At 36.6% G+C, this 19438-nt stretch overlaps 2 protein-coding genes across 3 annotated transcripts; both read left to right on the forward strand.

Moving 5' to 3' along the window:
* Window positions 1–2058: 2058 nt before the first annotated feature.
* Window positions 2059–15779, forward strand: LOC114736527 (probable alpha-mannosidase At5g13980). Of its 2 annotated transcripts, none has more exons than XM_028924378.1 (29): window positions 2059–2519; window positions 2613–2696; window positions 4186–4274; window positions 4444–4618; window positions 4711–4830; window positions 4954–5037; window positions 5131–5202; window positions 6322–6435; window positions 7279–7379; window positions 7573–7666; window positions 7745–7912; window positions 8000–8089; window positions 8754–8819; window positions 8929–8985; window positions 9130–9349; window positions 9447–9586; window positions 9777–9848; window positions 9939–9998; window positions 10080–10151; window positions 11091–11138; window positions 11321–11440; window positions 11857–11922; window positions 13060–13172; window positions 13471–13555; window positions 14211–14321; window positions 14395–14490; window positions 14669–14716; window positions 15263–15331; window positions 15419–15779. In XM_028924378.1, exons 1-29 carry the CDS (start codon window positions 2322–2324, stop codon window positions 15635–15637), a joined length of 3051 nt encoding a protein of 1016 aa, XP_028780211.1. In that variant the 5' UTR covers window positions 2059–2321; the 3' UTR covers window positions 15638–15779. The 2 variants fall into 2 exon arrangements, with proteins under 2 accessions (XP_028780211.1, XP_028780212.1); XM_028924379.1 differs by having other exon boundaries at window positions 2060–2519; window positions 9453–9586.
* Window positions 15780–15994: 215 nt separating this feature from the next.
* Window positions 15995–18943, forward strand: LOC114736528 (putative pentatricopeptide repeat-containing protein At2g01510). The gene is given in 2 exon segments (XM_028924380.1): window positions 15995–16573; window positions 16576–18943. Coding segments are annotated over 2 exon segments (2442 nt in total). The 5' UTR covers window positions 15995–16410; the 3' UTR covers window positions 18855–18943.
* The last annotated feature ends 495 nt before the right edge of the window (window positions 18944–19438 follow it).

A 19438-nucleotide genomic window follows, 5' to 3' on the forward strand; every position in this document is an offset into this window, starting at 1 on the left:
GCTCATTTTCTGGGGGATTTGCAGAATGCAAACCCTAACCCACCAAGGTGGTTTGGTCAACCTACTAGAATTTATATTTTTTTCCTTCTTTTTTTATTTTTCCTATTTTTTTAAAATGTTAGCAATTATCTATAATAACAAATAAAAACACTAGAAATGATATAAAATATTATAAACATCCAAATAAAAATTACAACACAATAAAATACAAATAGCATATGATTGTTCAATTTTCTAATATGATACTCCCTCTGTTCCTTATTATAAGAGACATTTGGTGCTTATGTCATGTTCTTATATACAAGAGACACTTAAAAGTTGTCTCTACTTTTTTGTGTTGATTTCCTATTTTACCCATATTTATTGTCTCCAATTCACACACTCTCTCCCTCTCACTTTTCTTTCTTTCAATAATTTAATTGTTCTCTCTCATACTTCTCAACTTATTAATGAGGGCATTTTTGGAAAAAAATTATATTTTTTACACATTGATTGTTCTTAACTAATTTTAACTGCTTTTTTATCAACGTAATTCGATTATCCGTCTCTTATAATAAGGAACAGAGAGAGTAATATGCAAGTTTATACATTTTTTTCAATGAAATCAATGAGTAACACTGAATAACCCTATTTATCTAATTATCTCTAATAGCAATAAAATTTGAAGTGGAAGGTTTTTTTTTACTTTTGCCTTTGTTATTAAAAATAATAGGTGGGTTGACTCACAAGTTCAGGTTATATTTTTTGAGATAGTGGTGGGTTGGTTTTTGGCCAATCTTACCCTTTTCTTTTTAACGGGTTGGTTAGTTAAACTCACGGATTCAATTTATATTACTGGTTCTAACAGCTATCATGTCAGGTCATTGGGCTGTGTCTGATTGACTCTATAGACACCGCCACTATCTGCCATCTCAAGCTCATCCGTACCAAAAATATTTTAATGATTTTCTTATCAATTTTTTAAAAAACTCGTCCGAATAGCGTGGTCGGGTGCCTGCCAGCTGGGTCGGGCATCACTAATAGCCCAATGCTCGGCCTGATCTTTTCTTTGGGTCAGGTTCACCGGCCAGTAGCTTATAAAAGGTCCTTTAAGTTTGGTGCTGTAATCCATGTGGCCGCTATGGAGGGGGAAAAAAGTATTTTTGATTTTTTTTTTTTTTACTTTTCCTGCTGGTTAGGACTTAGGAGATTCCTCTTCAAGATTGCTCAACGTATTCTTTGTTTTTTTCACCCAAAAAAAAACAGATTCATCTTTAATTGACTTAAAAATGTAATTGTTGATACATGCGTACGCATACATACACACTTCTTGAAAAACGATATTTTTTAATTAGTGACAGCCTCATTTAGTAATACATATAAAAGTTGTCAAGCTCAAAAATTTAAATAAATTCATAAAATTATTGCTAAAAATACTTACAAGGCGGGCAACATCTGATTTCAATTAGGCAGATCTGTAATTATCATTTTTGTATTGACTCAGAACGTACTACCATCTTATTTATAAGACACTGTTTTCTATTTAGAAGACTTTATTCGTTGTTGATGGGGTCCTATAGGAGTTAGCATTTATTATCATTGGAGGACTAATCTCGGTCAAAGCAATTTGAACGTTTTTTTTTTTTTTGACAGCAGCTAAAATCAACGAATTACCAAACACGTTTTTACATTTTAGATGCAGATTATCTATTATAGTCCTCCAGTTCTCACCCAAAATATTAAATTTCTGGAATACTACTGAAATAAAATACGAATTACCAAACACGTTTTTACATTTTACATTTTAGTTGCGGAGATTTTTTTGCCCGTAGGTAATGGATATATATAAAACTTTGATTGGCATGACTTAACTAGAGTCTAGAAAGACATATTTTCTATCATAGCCCCGTCAGCCTCTTATCCAAACCACTAAATCAGGAGAAAAAAAAAGCAAGTAAAATTAAGAATTAATTTTTTGTCGAAAATGTTGCCAAGAATTTAAATGCAAAACTTTAGTTGTCACTTGGGATTGTGACTTGACAAGAAACATGGATTATCTACTATAGGCCTGTCCGCTTCTTATCAGAACTTCGGAAATAGCATTGGTTTTGGCAGATGTCAAAGAAAGTTGATCTACGAAACACTAGACTGATTTTGGCTGCATCTCTAAGAAGAAGGTGAAGTCAAAAGAGCTTCGTACGACTGAAAATCGCCGTGAAAATTAGTCTGCTGAATGGTAACAATAGTGCTGTGCATGAACACCAAGCGGGAGACTGAGGGAAGATACGATTTTGTTTGAGGGTCCGGAGTTGCTTTACAAGAGGGATTGGCGTGAGCTTCTAATGGCGAATCAGTTACTATTTTTGCTGTTCCTTTTTGGAGCAATCTTTTGTGGGCAATCCAAGTTCATAGTGTATAACACCTCACAGAGCGTAGTTCCCGGTAAGCTAAACGTTCATCTGGTTCCTCACACCCACGACGACGTTGGTTGGTTGAAGACCGTTGATCAGTACTATGTTGGCTCTAATAATTCGATTCAGGTCTTTCTCTCACTCACTGTCACTTTTACAATTTGCACAATATATCGTACAGAAATTGTGAATTTCATATACTTATCCTGTTGAATTTTGTAGGGAGCTTGTGTTCAGAATGTATTAGATTCCTTAGTTCCTTCGCTGTTGGCTGACAAGAATCGGAAATTTATCTACGTTGAGATAGTGAGTTGCTTCTCCCATGCCCTTTACTTCTGGCTATCTTTTCTGTCCGTAAATTACTACTGCCGATTACTGAGCAACCCAGATGAAAATATTTCAAAAGTTGGAATTATGGTTCCATAAACATCAGGCCTTTGGAATTTTAGTTCAAAGTTCAAACTTTGAAGGCCCTACCTGCCTGTTTAATGTACTTTTAACTGGCGCAATTTCCAGACCCCTTCTATTAATTTTGAAAAGGCGAACTCTTGTTTCTGTCTTATAAAACAATTTGCTTTCCCTTGGTCTATGCGGCTTCCTGCTAATTTCGATGGTATTTGCTAGTAGTCTAATACTTGTGGTACTGATAAATGAGGAAGGAAATCGAGAAATCTTGCAAAACTATGGAATTACAATTTCTTGAAATGGCGCGCCAACGTCTAATTTATTTATAATGTCCGCAAATTTCACATGTCCACAATGAATTTTGATAAATCAAAGTAATGTACTACCTGTTTGGAATTCGGATGTCTAACATGAAATTGCCCCAGTTTAGATTAATGCAGCTTCGCAGTGTGATAGGCTTGTCATGCTTGTGAAATTGATAATTAAAAATATCTAGAAATCCCAGACCAAATTATCACATTGTACGGTTATGTTTGGTAGAAAGGAATGGGAGTTCAAGAAATGTCACTTCCCTTAGAAACCATGATGTCAAGGACGAAAATAATGCCACTTTCTATTGTTCAAGACTAGTCACGTCTCTCCCCCCCCCCCCCCCAAAAAAAAAAGGCGAGACATGTCTTTTTTTATAAGAGAACATCACCAGCAGGTGTGTCATTTGCTTTTCCTGCCCCCCTTCAAATTCTAAGTTTCAAATATTTCTATTTTTTTTTTAATCCTTACCGCATGCCAAAATTGGTTACGTGAAAGGCTCATTTCCCTTTCCCATTCTGATACTTATTTCCTTAAAAACCTTTCTATTGTACCACATTAGAAAAGTTAGCTAAAGATTTACTCCTCTGGTCCTATTTATAGGGTATTTCTAACATATTTCACACAGACAAAAAAAAAAAAACCTCTTAAACTGTATTAACTTTTCTTTAAAATTTACAACTTTCTAACTTTGTTTCTATTTAACATACACACTTTACAAAAAAAATAACCATCAGCACTGTAATAAATGAAGGATAAGATATTACATTCATACTAAAAATTTAATGAGATGACTTATAAATAAGACAAAAAAAAAACCTTCTTTTTCTATTTTATAAATGGGACCAGAAGAGTATATATCAGATTTCTTGTTTGTTCCACAATACTATACTTATGACGGACTTTTCCTCTTTTTTATGCCTTCAATGTCTTTGTTTTGTGTACACTTTGTTAAGCATGGGCAAACATATGATCATTTAATAGTGTAGTTTTTGTGCTAGCTTACAACAGTCGTTAATGTTTTTTAATGCTTTCAATAATTACCAGGATAAATTTTTACATTGTTTCATCATTAATGCAGGCTTTTTTTCAGCGATGGTGGAGGGACCAGAGTGAAGCTATTAAGCATGAAGTTAAGCAACTTGTCAGCTCGGGTCAATTAGAGTTCATGTAATTTACTTTTCTGTTTAGTATAGTTTTAATTTTCTCTTTACTTGAGAAAAAGTTATTTATCAAGTTTGGAGTGTTCCGGAAAATATATTTTGACTCTCTCCATTTATCTGAGATTTGAGTCCTGACGATTTTTTTTTGTGACTCATTTTTTCCCCTCTTGTCACAGAAATGGTGGCATGTGTATGCATGATGAGGCAGCAACACATTACATAGATATGATTGATCAGACAACAATGGGACATCGGTTCCTGAAAGAGGAGTTTGGCGTGACTCCTAGAATTGGTTGGCAAATTGATCCTTTTGGACATTCTGCTGTGCAGGCTTACTTATTGGGATCTGAAGTATGCCTTAGACCTTGAACCACAGAAGAAAAACTATTGTGCATGTTGTTCAAATTCTGTGAGCTATCCTCTAATTCTAATTGTAAATACAGGTTGGCTTTGACTCTCTTTTCTTTGGTCGAATAGATTATCAAGATAGAGCTAAGCGCAAAAATGAAAAGAGTCTTGAGATTGTCTGGCAGGGAAGTAAGAGCCTTGGCTCGTCTGCCCAGGTGACTGTGAAAAATTATTAGTTCTTTCATATAATCCTTGTATAGTTGGATTTGTTTATTTACAGCTGGTGATGTTCTCTTACCCTTCCTGTTTTGTCGTCTCCTCATTCCTTTGTGTTCCAGATCTTCGCTGGTGCTTTCCCTGAGAATTATGAACCACCTGCTGGATTTTATTTTGAAGTTAATGATGATTCACCAATTGTTCAAGTATATATTTTAAGAAGAACTTGTTAATTTTGGTCACTTCAATCCTTTTTTTTTTTTTAGCACTACTAAATCTTGATTACTTTTTTTGTGAAGGATAACATTGATCTATTTGATTACAATGTCCAAGATCGAGTAAATGACTTTGTTGCTGCTGCTGTATCACAGGTAAATGATTATAGTTTTCTGGGACCTTCTGGACAAGTCAGCTTCTATGATATCATTGAGTAAAGCCAAAGACATATTATTAGAATTGAAAAAGGTCCATAAGAGATAAGAACATGAATAATCCTTAAAAAGGCACAGAATAATCGAAAGCGAAAATGGCTAGAAGATGATATGATTGCTACTGGTCCATCCTTTTTTGAAGTCAATGTTCTGATCTCTTTCTGTTTTCTTAAAAGAAGTTTGATCTGATATTATGCTCCAGCTATCCTTCAGAACGATATTTTGTTTCCTAGGATTGATTCTTCCCTACTTTGATATGGCATTATCCCCAATCTGTCATGGCAGCAATGTAACTTTTTATCCTTCTACAAATGTAGAGCAATCCGCATTTCATATGTTTTCTGGGATTTTGCATGTAATTTTTCCCAAAAGATTTTGGATGGATGAGGCATTTTTCCACACAAATGAGAGGGGTATATGTTTTTTATTAACTTCCAGTATTCTGCCACGAGCAATTAACAGACGGTCATTTTTGACTAACTTTAGCATTATAGATGTCAACCTATTTCTGCCATATTCCTTGCACCTTATTTATTGCCAACTTGTCTTGTTTGGGGCATGAATAAAGCAGCAGTATTCTTAACTATGGCTTGACTTTTACTTTTTCTAATTTTGATAAGAAACTTCCAATCAGGAAAGATGGAAGGTCGTAGCAGTGTCTTTTCAGGTTGTCGTTTTTATGGGAAGAATTATCATGAATGTTCACTTATTTTTGGCTGCTTCAACCCTGAGGCCCTCTCAGTTCATTTGTCCAGTCATATAAATCATGCACGGCAAACATTTATTTCTATTTATTTTTGCCTGCTTTTAATGCAAACATGTAAATATCCTTATTTTTTTCTTTCTTCTATTTTTATGATAGTTTCAGAAAGACGTTCTTATATTCTTGGTAAAAGTCCATCTCAACTACACTGATATCACATTTTAATCGTAAAATATATGAAAAATTGTACCTTGAGCTTGTGATGCTCGAGATAAAGAATGTTAATGAAGTTGGAAATATATAGACTTTCATGCAGGGTCTAATTTGATTGCTGACTGATACTGTTTCATCCTCAGGCAAACATAACTCGAACAAATCATGTAATGTGGACTATGGGAACTGATTTTAAGTATCAATATGCGCACTCATGGTTCAGGCAGTTGGACAAACTTATTCACTATGTCAACAAGGTAATTTCTCAAAGGAAAAAAATGAAAAGTGAGGTACTAGCTCCATTAATTTGGTATATTTCAGTTTTTATGATCATTTCTTCTCCTAGGGGAGTATGATCCTAAGATGACACTCAAGAAAAATATGAAGAAAAAACTTGAACAGAATGAGGAGAGCACATTTTTTTTGGGATAAAATATCTTCCAAAAAGAGAAGTTAAAAAAGATGAAGAGCTGAGAGGAGGCTAAAAAGGATGACAAATCTGCTCAATTCCTCTGCAAATTAGACTCAACACTCAAGAACTTCAAAACAATCATGAGCAGAGAGAAGTCTTGAGCACAATTCTAACCCATGACATAAATAAGGCAAAGAGTTCAGTGGGTTGGTATTGGGAGTTTGGGATATTACATACATGGGTAAAATACCAGCTCCATACTCATTATAAGGTGTTTGGTGGCCTGCATTCTCTATTACAATTTTGAAAAGACATGAAATGTGAACGCTAGTTCATACAAAATTTGAGTATTTGGTACCCACTTCCAGAGTTGCTTATTTATTCACTCAGCAATTGCACAATCGCCTATGTTTCTCGCTCAGACTTGTGAAAAGTGGTAGATAGTTAGTCAGGTGGGTATCCCGTCTCCTAACAGCCTTTTTCAGAAGTTAACTGTCCGAAATAGAGATGCTGTAATTCAGTAATTATAATAGAGAATACGATTAATAACACTTCTATCTACTAATGCTATACCCTGATCTGCATTGCTGGTCTTGATCAGTGCTTCAGGCCACAATTTCACTTGCTGTCATTATTTTAGTCTTCTGGTGAACTGAAGGATTGATAAATGGTTTTGTGACAACTTTAGGATGGACGTGTCAACGCCCTCTACTCTACACCATCTGTATATACTGATGCAAAATATGCTGCAAAAGAGTCATGGCCATTCAAGACTGATGATTTCTTCCCGTGAGTTTATAGTTTCCTTCTTTTGGTTGACTGGCACATTGCAGGTTAAGCAACACACACACACACACACACACCTATTTGGTAAACAAGAGTGTTCTGCATGAAACCGTTTGAGTTTAATAGTTAATTTTTGTATATTCTGTTTGCTCAGCTCTTTGTGTTTTGCCTTATTCTGTGCATGAAAACATAACAGCTATGCAGATCGAGTAAATGCTTACTGGACAGGATACTTTACCAGTAGGCCAGCCTTCAAATACTACGTCAGATTAATGAGCGGCTACTATTTGGTATGAGTTGTGAATTTATAGTTTATATAACGTAATAGAATGATGTTCAGATGCTTATATTTGCCAATGAATTATTAGGCTGCGAGACAGCTAGAACATTTTAAGGGGAGGATGAATTCAGGGCCAAATACTGATTCATTGGCTGATGCTTTAGCGATTGCTCAGCACCATGATGGAGTCTCTGGCACCGAAAAGCAGCATGTGGCCAATGATTATTCTAAAAGATTATCAATTGGCTACAAAGAGGTGTATACTCAGTTTATTTGTTTTCCTCTAAATCTGTGTACCCACTTTGTCCGGGTTTCATACGGTGGCATACTGCAATTTGTGCAGGCAGAGCAATTGGCTGCATCATCACTTGCTTGCCTGGTTGAGTCTGTGTCATTTCCAGGATGTCAGAACCCAGTTACTAAGTTTCAACAGGTAAAATTCTTGACTTTCATGCTTGTGGGATATTATTATTAGTTGCATCTTGCTGGAATATCCTGAATTTTTCTATCCTTGAAAGCTGTTCTTGTAGCTCTTTTGAAAACTGCTACTAGTCACTTATAGGTCATTAGCTTAGTAGGAAAGACTATTAGTGCATATATAGGAAAACTTGTTCTTTTGATTTTATTTGATGGATTCTATTCCTTTTTTTCTTCTGGATAGCAATATTTTAGTTTGGAGCAGTCTCCTGGGCTGTACTAATATACAAATGGCTCACTCAATTTCTATTTCAGCATTTTTTTTTCAATTATAAATACTGTTCTTCCTTCTTAATTTAGGCTGCTATTCTTATTATAACACAGTATTATGTTACAGCTTCTGATGCTATCTCTCTTACTTATAAGGTGATGTGGTTTGATAATTGTCATACCTAAACTCTTCATCATTAAAATCTTAATTTTTCTCCTGATCTTGATATTGCTTTGTGTACAACCTGCTGTTCTTGATATTTTCTCCATTATTCGCAAAGCTGGTTATTCGGCAATTGATTGGCATGCTTCATGAATCCTTATATCATAGTATCTTATACTTGTATTGGCTTGTGATTTTGACATTTCTATTTTCTTTTAACATCTCTTTCCTTCTTCATTTATTTTAGTGTCCGCTCATGAATATAAGTTATTGTCCTCCATCAGAGGTTGATCTGATTCAAGGGAAAAATTTGGTAAGGAAAACTTATCTTTTATCCTGTTTTTCCTTTTCTATTCACAACACAGGTAGAATTCCCTATAAATTCTGAAGGATGCCTTCTTACGAGCTCTCTGCATATCTAGGTTATTGTGGTTTACAACTCTCTTGGCTGGTGGAGGCATGAAGTGGTTCGAATTCCTGTGAGTGATGTCAATTTAACATCTTTACTGTGTCTTAGATTTAAATATGGCGTAAGTGAGAGTCTTTGCATGCTATTATAAGTATTTAGGTTATTATAACTGAGTGTCTTATTTCTTGATCTTTTAATTCACAAACTTCTACAGGTCACAAATGAAGATGTTATAGTTTATGATTCTGAGGGTAAAGAAATAGTTTCGCAACTTCTACCTCAGGCTGAGGTCTATGCGTCCTTAAGAAACTACCATGTCATGGCATATCTGGGAGAAACTCCAGCCAAGGCACCCAAGTATTGGCTTGCGTTTACAGTATCTGTACCACCTCTTGGTTTTAGCACATACAGAGTCTCAGCTGCTAAAAGGACAGGTTCCTAGATGTGGTTGCTCTATTATATGTTGAGAAAGTGATCATCTGCTTTTCATGCATGCAAGGTGAAATTGTAATGGCAAATCTCTCTGCTTAGCTGCAGGTTCCGCCAGATCATCTGTGTATGCATATCGGACTAGTGAAACATCCAAAATTGAAGTTGGTCAAGGGAATTTGAGGCTTGCATTTCCTGCAAATCAAGAAAAATTTACCAACTATGTTAATACCAGGAGCTCGGTATGCAAAATCATTCTCCTTGCAATTACATCACTCAGTAACCTTTAATGGCCTTAAGTGTCTTCATGCCTACTGGTGATATTCTCACTTTTCCTCAGCTTGTTTAATTTAATTAGGTTTTGGTTATAACTATTGGTATCTGATAGTAAAAGTGGAACTCTATTTAACACTTTTATTTTTGAAATGGAAGGTTGATGAACAGATTGAACAGAGGTATTTGTACTACTCAGGATATAATGGAACTAATGATGAAGTGCCGCAGGTATTCCTTTTTAGTATAAATACCCATATATCAGTAACATTTTGCTTTCCCAGGCAACTTCTATTTACCATGCAATCTAATTTCTCACAGAATTCTGGTGCCTATATATTCCGTCCAAATAGCACATATCTCCTAAATCATGAAAGACAGGTTTGGAATGCTTTCTGCAATATATTCTCTCTGATGCCAAGCTCCATCATAACTTGCTGCTAAAAAATACCATTCTTTCAGGTTCCGTTGACTGTTATGCGTGGACCCTTACTAGATGAAGTACATCAACAAATAAATCCATGGATATATCAGGTATCTTGCCTGTTACTGATTTTCTGTCTAATTCATAAGGTTTTTTTTTGTTTTCCAAAAAACGGTTTTGGTCATCAGAAATATGTTACTACATTACATGTTGAATGGAACTAGGCAATACTGTGTAAGGGAACACATTTAGGTCAGGTTGACAAGTTGAATTGGTTGTCTAATTTACTGCTATGGGAAATGAAAAATCTCATTCTGAGGTTTGATGAGTACTCAAGTGAGATTTGGAATCCTCTTCCGCAAGTTAGCTGTTGAGATGTGAGAGCCAGCCCACATAATTACCTTGTAAAGCATCTCATACTACCTTATAGCATTTTATGCTACCTTACTTCCCATCAATTGGTCCTCCTTGGAGAGCCAATGTCTTTGGGGCCACACTCCACAATACTTGGTGACACTTCACTTGACTTCCTTGTTGGTTAGCGATCTCCCCTCGTCAAAGCCCTCTGTAGGAAGCTTTTCCCAACACCACCGCTTGTCAAATGATATTCATTTAAGTTCTGGGAAAATGCTGCTAAAGCCCACACCCTATGCAGGGAATCTCTTCAGATGCTTATAGTGTTTGGGGTTATTATTTTGCCCTGGATACTGATAAGAGTATGACCAGTGGGATCAAGCAGGCAATTGGCCCTCCCAGCTCCTCCTCTAAAGGCACCTAAATTGAATAAACTCTTAAACAGACACTTCATTTTTCATATCATAAAAGGTTAGCATAGTATTGCATAGCCTCTTAAACAGCCGATGGTTACTTTAGAGAGGCCACTATGTTGGCAAAGCAGAGAGATCATCCTGGAAATATTTGCGTTCTTGATCTGTATTTCTTACCCTTTTCTTTTTTGCAATTCACCCTTTTCTCTTCCTAAAGGCTCTTCTATGAATAAGTGTAAGTTAGTTTCTAATTGAAGTAATGTGCATTAAATCTGTTTGCAGATTACCAGACTGCACAAGGAAAAAGAGCACGTTGAAGTAGAGTTTATTGTAAGATTTTGATTGTTGCTTTTACTATATACTTTTCTTTCTCATGATCATTGCATACATTTATATGTCATTTTTAATTTTTCACTATTTCTTTTTGTGTATTCACTGTGGTAATTGATTTGGAGTTATGGTTCTCACATGCAAAATGCGATCACATACATTGGCTATATTTGTAATTCCAGGTTGGGCCCATACCTATTGATGATGGAATTGGTAAAGAAGTTGTCACTAGGATTTCAACCTCAATGGAAACCAACAAAACATTCTACACAGATTCTAATGGGCGTGATTTTATCAAAAGGGTGTGCTACTTGGCTTCAATTACTTCCAATTTTGCGTTCTGTTGGTTAGATAATCCATGATTGCTTATGTTGGATTCACATACGTCTCCGTATAACATATCTATGTGTGTATGCATACATATGGGTGTCTCCGTGCACACGTATTTCCTGTTTTCACAATGAAATAAAGATAAATGATATCTTCTATAGTTGCTTCAATCATAAGTTAATTTGTGAACATTGTTCCCCTCCCTCCACTAGTTTAAAGTCACTAAAACACAGGAAGCAAATGTCACTTCATATTAGACTGCTCACAAATTGGTATATGTCGGTTTTTTTAATTTTTTTTATTTTCAGGAAAAAAAAATATTTTGGGATAGCTGTTTTTTTTCCTGGGGACCTTTTGGGTATGACCTGAACGATGGAATTTATTGCAGATACGTGATTACAGATCAGACTGGGACCTGGAAGTGAACCAACCTATTGCTGGAAACTATTATCCTGTATGTGAACTATCTCACATGATTTCTTTTGAGATCATCTATATTGTTTCATGTTCTAGTTTTACATTATCCTTCCCTGGAGAATTGTTATTTCTAATCAATCTAGCTGTACTTCCAAACTATTCCCATGTCACTCGTTATCGCTTCACATTTCCATGAATATTGATTTGTTTCGGACTACTCAAGAGTATCAGAAGATGCAGTCCCCTCTGTTTCCAAACGCGCCTGTTGTCCAGAAAATCAGTGCTTTCATTTCATTGTCTTAGGTTCAATATCTGAGAAATTCTTTGGAAACATACCTTCATCTCGTCTTTGCAGGAATAATTAAGTCTACCTTGCTCTGAGATTCAGAGTCTGTGTTTCGTGAGTCCAATTAAGAATCTTATATCGCCTTCAATATGCTAAGTTTTGGGGAATCCATTGAACTATGTATATTCACATACACGATAAAATATCTGAACTTCTGTGCTAACATATAAAGCACGCGTGCCCAATATGATGACACATCTTTGCCCTGTGCATTTAAGTCTGTATGTACGTATTGTTTACCACCTTAGCCAAAAATTGACGGTGTCAAGCCTCATGGATATGGTAGGGAGTGGGATTTTATTGTTCGTAAAGTGTTGGTACTGGCGCTAAAACCAAAAGAGATACGAAGACTATTTTAGAAAAAGGTATACTATAAGACCTAATTGAAAATTGTGATAGTCCAAAGGAACCAAGTGTTTAATTTTCTCAAATTTATTTTCATGAGCTAGATAGACAAGAGTGCTCCTTTTATGTTGTTTTATTTTTCCTTATTATAATAACATCTTTTCTAATGCCCCACGTTTAGCATGTATTGTGCCTTCATCTAATCCTACCCTGAGGACTGAGTGGTAAGAAATCAGCGGTTACTGGACATAAGGGGACTTAACGTTTTGTATGTAATTGCTAGACTGTGACCCAAGTCCTGTGATCCACCTAACTTTCTTTCAACAACTCATCTTACCATTTTATGCTGATTGTGATAGCTTGTATCTCTCACATACAAAATTCAGAATTCAAGTTGCTTTCTTTATGGTGATTCTGCAAATGTACAGCAAACAACGACCATTCCTCTTTTTTATTCACTATATTTTTATTTGGTCCTTTCAGATTAATCTTGGGATATATGTAAAAGATAACAAGACAGAATTTTCAGTTTTGGTGGATCGATCTGTAGGAGGATCCAGCTTAGCTGATGGAGAAATAGAGCTAATGGTTCACAGGCAAGCACATTACCCTTTAGAGGGTGCTAGAAACAGATTGCTGTCAAGATTCATCTGTCATGCCCTTTTGGTTACTTTCGTGGGCCTAGTTCGAATATCCATGGCTGCTAGTATTGCAATGTCTCACTTAACCTAGATCTTAGTGTCTTCAGGAAGGGCACAAGAATGCTTTTCACTTTGATTCCTTTTTCTTAGATATATATCTTCATTTTCCATTTGCTTGTTAAGGGCACCTTTCCATTGTAATGAATTTTCTTTTGTCAAACAAAAACTGAATCACTCTCTTTGCTGTTGACAGGAGATTGCTACTCGATGATTCAAGAGGTGTTAAGGAGGCTTTAAATGAAACAGTCTGTGTTGTTGATGATTGCAGAGGCCTAATAGTAAGAACTAAGAATTTATTTGCCGTCTAAGTCATGGGTAACACACACACATGCACGTGCCCTTCTACCCATGAGGAGGAGGTATCAAGAATTTGGGCCTAGGGAAAGCAGAAGGGTGGGTCAGGCTCATTGACATTAATCTCAACTATATAATAATGCCGAGGCTGGTGCCTTGTGAGCTTGCTATCATTAAAATTCTGATGCAATGCACTAGTTTGGACTCATCTCATCTACATTGAGGCATTTGCGTTCCTTGTTGAACAAAATGGAATCTGGGCCCCATATTTTGTAGAGATGCTATAGCGAGTCATGTTGTTCATGACTTGTGAATCATCGCAGCTGCCTAAAGATTTCATAGTATTTATTGATTATTGATTATTGATGCTTTTTCAATTTAAAAAAGAGTAAAACCATTCTTCATGTGGAGAAAGAAAATACTTCAAATGCCAATATTTTTGGACAGCACTGAGAAATTTCTTATTGATGCTCTACTAATAACTTGAAAATGTAGCAAATATGAAAGCACTATATTCCTGATGTCACCAAATCAAAGAATTAATCAAGGCTTAGTTTTCCATACTTTGTCCTCAGTGTGGGTCAATTCGGAGTAATTTCCTCCGCTTTTGAATATTTTTCTTACTATAATATTTTGCAGATCCAAGGAAAAGTATACTTTAGAATAGATCCCTTGGGTGAGGGTGCCAAGTGGCGTCGTACATTTGGCCAGGAAATATATTCTCCGCTTCTCTTGGCCTTCTCTGAACAGGTGAAATTTAAAACTGGAAAAGAAAGAAGTTGTTCTGTGTATCAGTCACTAAAACGTCAGTTCCTTTTGGCAGGATGGAGATGACTGGGTCAATTCCCATATTCTTACTTATTCAGGAATTGATTCTAATTACAGATTGCCGGACAACGTTGCAATTATCACCTTACAGGTAACTAACTGGTCAAGGAAATTATCTCTTGTTTAAAACAAGAGATTATTAAAAAATTGTCTCAATAATGATGGCATCAAATCCTGCTTTGTATTTGTGTGTCTACATGTGTGTATAGATGTCTATTTTTATTTAGATGCTCTTTAATTTGTAAATAATGTGTTTTCATGTTATGCAGGAACTAGACGGGGGAAAAGTTCTCCTTCGGTTAGCACATTTATACGAGGTTTGAATTGCATTCTTGAAAAGTATATTATATAATTTGCTTCAGCAAAGCTTTGAAATGAGCTTCTTTTATTTTATTGTATTTTATTTTTAATGTAACCTTACCCTTTCGAGTACTTGTTTGTTGGCCGTGTGCGTACTTTCTTACAATGGAATATCTTTTCTAATATAAAAGTTTTTAAATTTCACGCTTTCCCCATGTTCACAAACAGAAGGATTCTTGCCATTTGCCTACTGACAAATCAACTTTCATAATTTTTTATTCGTTAAAAGTTAACCAGAGACGAAATCATGTTTGCCCTTGTGAATTTGGAGGTCCTCTGAAGAAATCGCGTTAATCTAGAAAGTGAGAAACTGCATTTGAGTGGGAGACTAAAGGCCCGCCTGTGCCCATGCCCCATATGATATGCTTCTTACTCATTATCTCTACCTATAATGACTACATGTTCTTGCTTGTTGCCTGCTGCTACTATTATAAATTTCTACATTCTGTACCTGCTTCTTGTTTTACTCCCTCACTCTTATGGTCCATCAAATCTATGGAAAGATTGACGAAGACAAGGATCTCTCTGCAACGGCGAGTGTAGAGCTGAAAAAGCTGTTCCCAAGGAAAAAGGTAAAAGCCCTCTGAAAAATTAACGGGCTTTAATCCCTCTCCTGTTTGTCTTTGTCTTCTATAATGCTGTGTCTTTGTTCGTGTTAGATCAAAGAGGTGAAAGAGATGAGTTTATCTGCGAATCAAGAAAGGACAGAGATGGAGAAAAAAAGACTCAAGTGGAAAGTAGAGGGCTATTCTGGGGACGAACGTGTTCTTAGGGGAGGGCCTGTTGATCCTAAAGAGCTATCTGTGGAGCTTGCCCCAATGGAAATTCGCACCTTTATGGTTTACTTTGAATATGAATCCGAGATAAAAAGCATTTGATGCCTAGTAGGATAAATCTTCCTATGGAAGAAGTGCTTGTTTCTAAATAAACATGAACTTTGTCAGAAGCTTATGTTGAGTAGTCATAATATAAATATACGTTGAAGCTTCAAAATTCAAATCCTTCACTGTTTTCCTGTTCCTTCATCGCCTTCATGAGTTGAGGATTTCTTTTTGAGATAAAATCCTTTTATTCTTTAAAGAAGAATTAACTCCTCACCTACATGTGTGCGAGACAGAGATTTATCGTGACAAAACATTAAAAAAAAATTGAGTTTTTTTTATGACTATTTACGTCTCCGAACTTGTAATAAAATTGTCTTGACCTGAACATGTCCTTTTAACTCAATATGAAAATATTACATATGAACTTGCCTTTTTTACCTTAAGGCTAAGGCATGCGGAATTTTAAAATCAATATGTCAGCTTCTACATCAATTATGAATATGTACATTTCCGGAAAACTATTTAGAGTAGGAAACAAGTCAAAAACTTCTAAAAACTAGAAACAGATTTTTTCCCACCAGAAAGGACAAGCGAGGAGGAGGCAGGATGGGGGAGAGAAATTGATTACCGAAAAGATATTAACGCCGCATGTAGATTTGGGTCTTTGGGCCCTTGGTCTTTTTGGGTTATAGTTGGGCAGTGCGTCTGTGGCGGGAGCCTCAGCCCTCGTGGTGAAGCTTCCGCTCTCTTCAGGAATGCTGCACTTTCGCGCCAAACGGCAACTTTGAGTTTGAGACTCTGAGTTCATTTTCTATTTTTGGTAAATTATGAGGAAGCCATACATGAGGACAATTGCTACTCTGAGAGCTCCGCGACATCCGAAACCACTCATTCAGCCTGAAAACGTTGCGGATGCTTTTTCCGTCAAGACTGGCTTCAATCCCGACACGTGCCGTGTGAATTTCCAGGTCAAGAAGTCCATACAACAAGGAATTTAGGATTAGCCCATAAGTTGTTTGATCAAATGCCTCAACAGAATACCATATCCAAAAATATGATGATCACGGGGTACATAAAGGCAGGCAATCTTTCTAGTGCCAGGCAGCTGTTTGATTCAATGACTGAACGTACGGCCGTTACCTGGACCATCATGATCGGAGCATATTCTCAGAAAAATCAAGGTCGCGAAGCTTTTAGTCTTTTTGCTGAGATGTGTCGGTGGGGTACACACCCAGATTATATCACCTTTGCCACTCTCCTGTCCGGATTCAGTGAGTCTGACTCCGTATGCCAAGTAAACCAAGTTCATGCCCATATTGTCAAATTGGGGTATGATTCAACCCTAATGGTTTGCAACTCCTTGCTCGATTCTTACTGTAAAACCCGTAGTCTTAGTTTAGCTTGTCACCTGTTCAGCCATATGCCTGATAAAGATTCTGTCTCTTTCAATGCATTATTGACAGGACTCTCAAAAGATGGAATGAATCAAGAAGCAATAAGTCTCTTTTTTGAAATGCAGAAGTTGGGTTTTAGTCCTACAGATTTTACTTTTGCTGCTATTTTATGCACCGGTGTAGCATTGGATCATATAGTATTTGGGCAGCAAGTTCATGGCTTTGTAGTGAAGACGAGTTTTGTCTGGAATGTGTTTGTGGCTAATGCATTACTTGATTTCTACTCGAAGCATGACTGTGTTGCTGAAGTAAAGAAGCTTTTCGATGAGATGCCAGAACTGGATGGTGTCTCCTACAACGTCCTAATTACATGTTATTCTTGGAATGGCCAACTCAGAGAATCTCTTGATCTTTTCCGGGAATTGCAGTATACTAAATTTGACCGGAGGCAATTCCCATTTTCAACCATATTAAGCATAGCTGCAAATAATCTAAACCTGGAATTGGGCAGGCAAATTCATTCCCAAGCTATTGTGACAACTGCGGATTCTGAAATTAAGGTTGGAAATGCCTTGGTTGACATGTATGCCAAGTGTGGCAAATTTGACGAAGCAAATAGGACTTTTGCAAGTCTGGCTCACCAAAGTTCCGTTCCTTGGACAGCCTTGATCTCAGCATATGTCCAGAAGGGGCTCCACGAAGAAGGCCTGACTCTATTCTTTGAGATGCAGAAGTCCAAAATAAGCGCTGATTCAGCCACTTATGCTAGCATCTTAAGAGCCTGTGCAAACTTAGCCTCAATTTCATTGGGAAAACAGTTACACTCATACATAGTCAGATCCGGATACATTTCAAATGTATTCTCCGGAAGTGCACTCCTTGATATGTATGCAAAATGTGGATCCATGAAAGATGCACTTCAAATGTTTCAAGAGATGCCTGTAAGGAATTCCGTCTCTTGGAATGCACTGATTTCAGCTTATGCACAAAATGGAGACGGTGACCTTACTCTTAGGTCATTTGAACAAATGATCCATTCGGGTTTGCAACCAGATTCAGTTAGCTTCCTTACTGTTCTGTGTGCCTGCAGTCACTGTGGTCTGGTTGAAGAAGGATTAAAGCATTTCGACTCCATGACTCAAACTTATAAACTTGTTCCAAAAAGAGAACATTATGCTTCAATGGTTGACATGCTTTGTAGGAGCGGAAGGTTTAACCAAGCTGAGAGACTGATCGCTCAGATGCCTTTTGAACCTGATGAAATAATGTGGTCATCAATTCTTAACGCATGTAGAATTCATAAGAATCAAGAGCTAGCAAAGAAAGCAGCAGACAAGCTATTTAATATGAAAATGCTTAGGAATGCTGCTCCATATATCAGCATGTCCAATATTTATGCAGAAGCTGGTGAATGGGACAGCGTAAGCAAGGTGAAGAAGGCTATGAGAGAGCGAGGAGTTAGAAAACTCCCAGCTTACAGTTGGGTAGAAGTTAAGCACAAAATTCATGTTTTCTCAGCCGGTGACGAGACTCACCCACAAGCGAAAGAGATTATGAAGAAGATTGATGAGCTGGCTGAGCAGATGGAGAAAGCAGGGTACAAACCCGACCCAAGTTGTACCCTTCACGATGTCGATGAGGGACTCAAGATAGAGTCTCTTAAATATCACAGTGAACGTCTTGCCATTGCGTTTGCGCTAATTAGCACACCAGAAGGGACACCTATCCTGGTGATGAAGAACCTCCGAGCTTGTACTGACTGCCATGCTGCCATCAAGGTGATCTCCAAAATATCTCGAAGGGAAATCACAGTTAGGGACTCGAGCAGGTTCCATCATTTCAGAAATGGATTTTGCTCTTGTGGGGATTACTGGTAGTCTTCGTTTTGTCGAAAAAAATCCCTGACGATTTCTCTTGTGAGAGCAAAATGCTTTTTTTCTCAAGGAAAAAAAAATAGTCATACCAATTAACTGGAGCCCGACCCAGAGCCATATTTCTTAAAAATGAAGATCCATTGAAAATGGAATGATTTGGAGAAGAGGAAAATTATAGTCATCTTGCACGCTATTCTAATCCTTAACGGGCACTTTTAGATGGATTTTTCAGCCCTAATTATTAGTCACATTACATCTTTGTGGAGCATTAATTATTTTTAATTTATATGACATTTATGTGCAATTAAAAGTTGCTTAATTAACGTTGTGAAATAAAGAGCTGCCAACTTAAAATAATATTATATAATTTAATTCAGGTCCAATTGTTTTTAATGATATGTGTGAGGTATTAAAAAGTTATTTAAAGGAATATTTATTTATTTTTACTTTTATTGCGTAGAAATAGCGTACTTACAAAATGTTAGATAAATAAGAAGATAAAGTCTTTACTATTGTATCATTAGAATAGCTTCATGACCTAAATTTGAATGAGAAATATCGACGATTGCTTCCTCTGCGTTACATTA

Source organism: Neltuma alba, unplaced genomic scaffold, assembly GCF_004799145.2.
Source record: "Neltuma alba isolate B1F8T4 unplaced genomic scaffold, ASM479914v2 tig00013343_pilon, whole genome shotgun sequence".
Classification (NCBI taxonomy): domain Eukaryota; kingdom Viridiplantae; phylum Streptophyta; class Magnoliopsida; order Fabales; family Fabaceae; genus Neltuma; species Neltuma alba.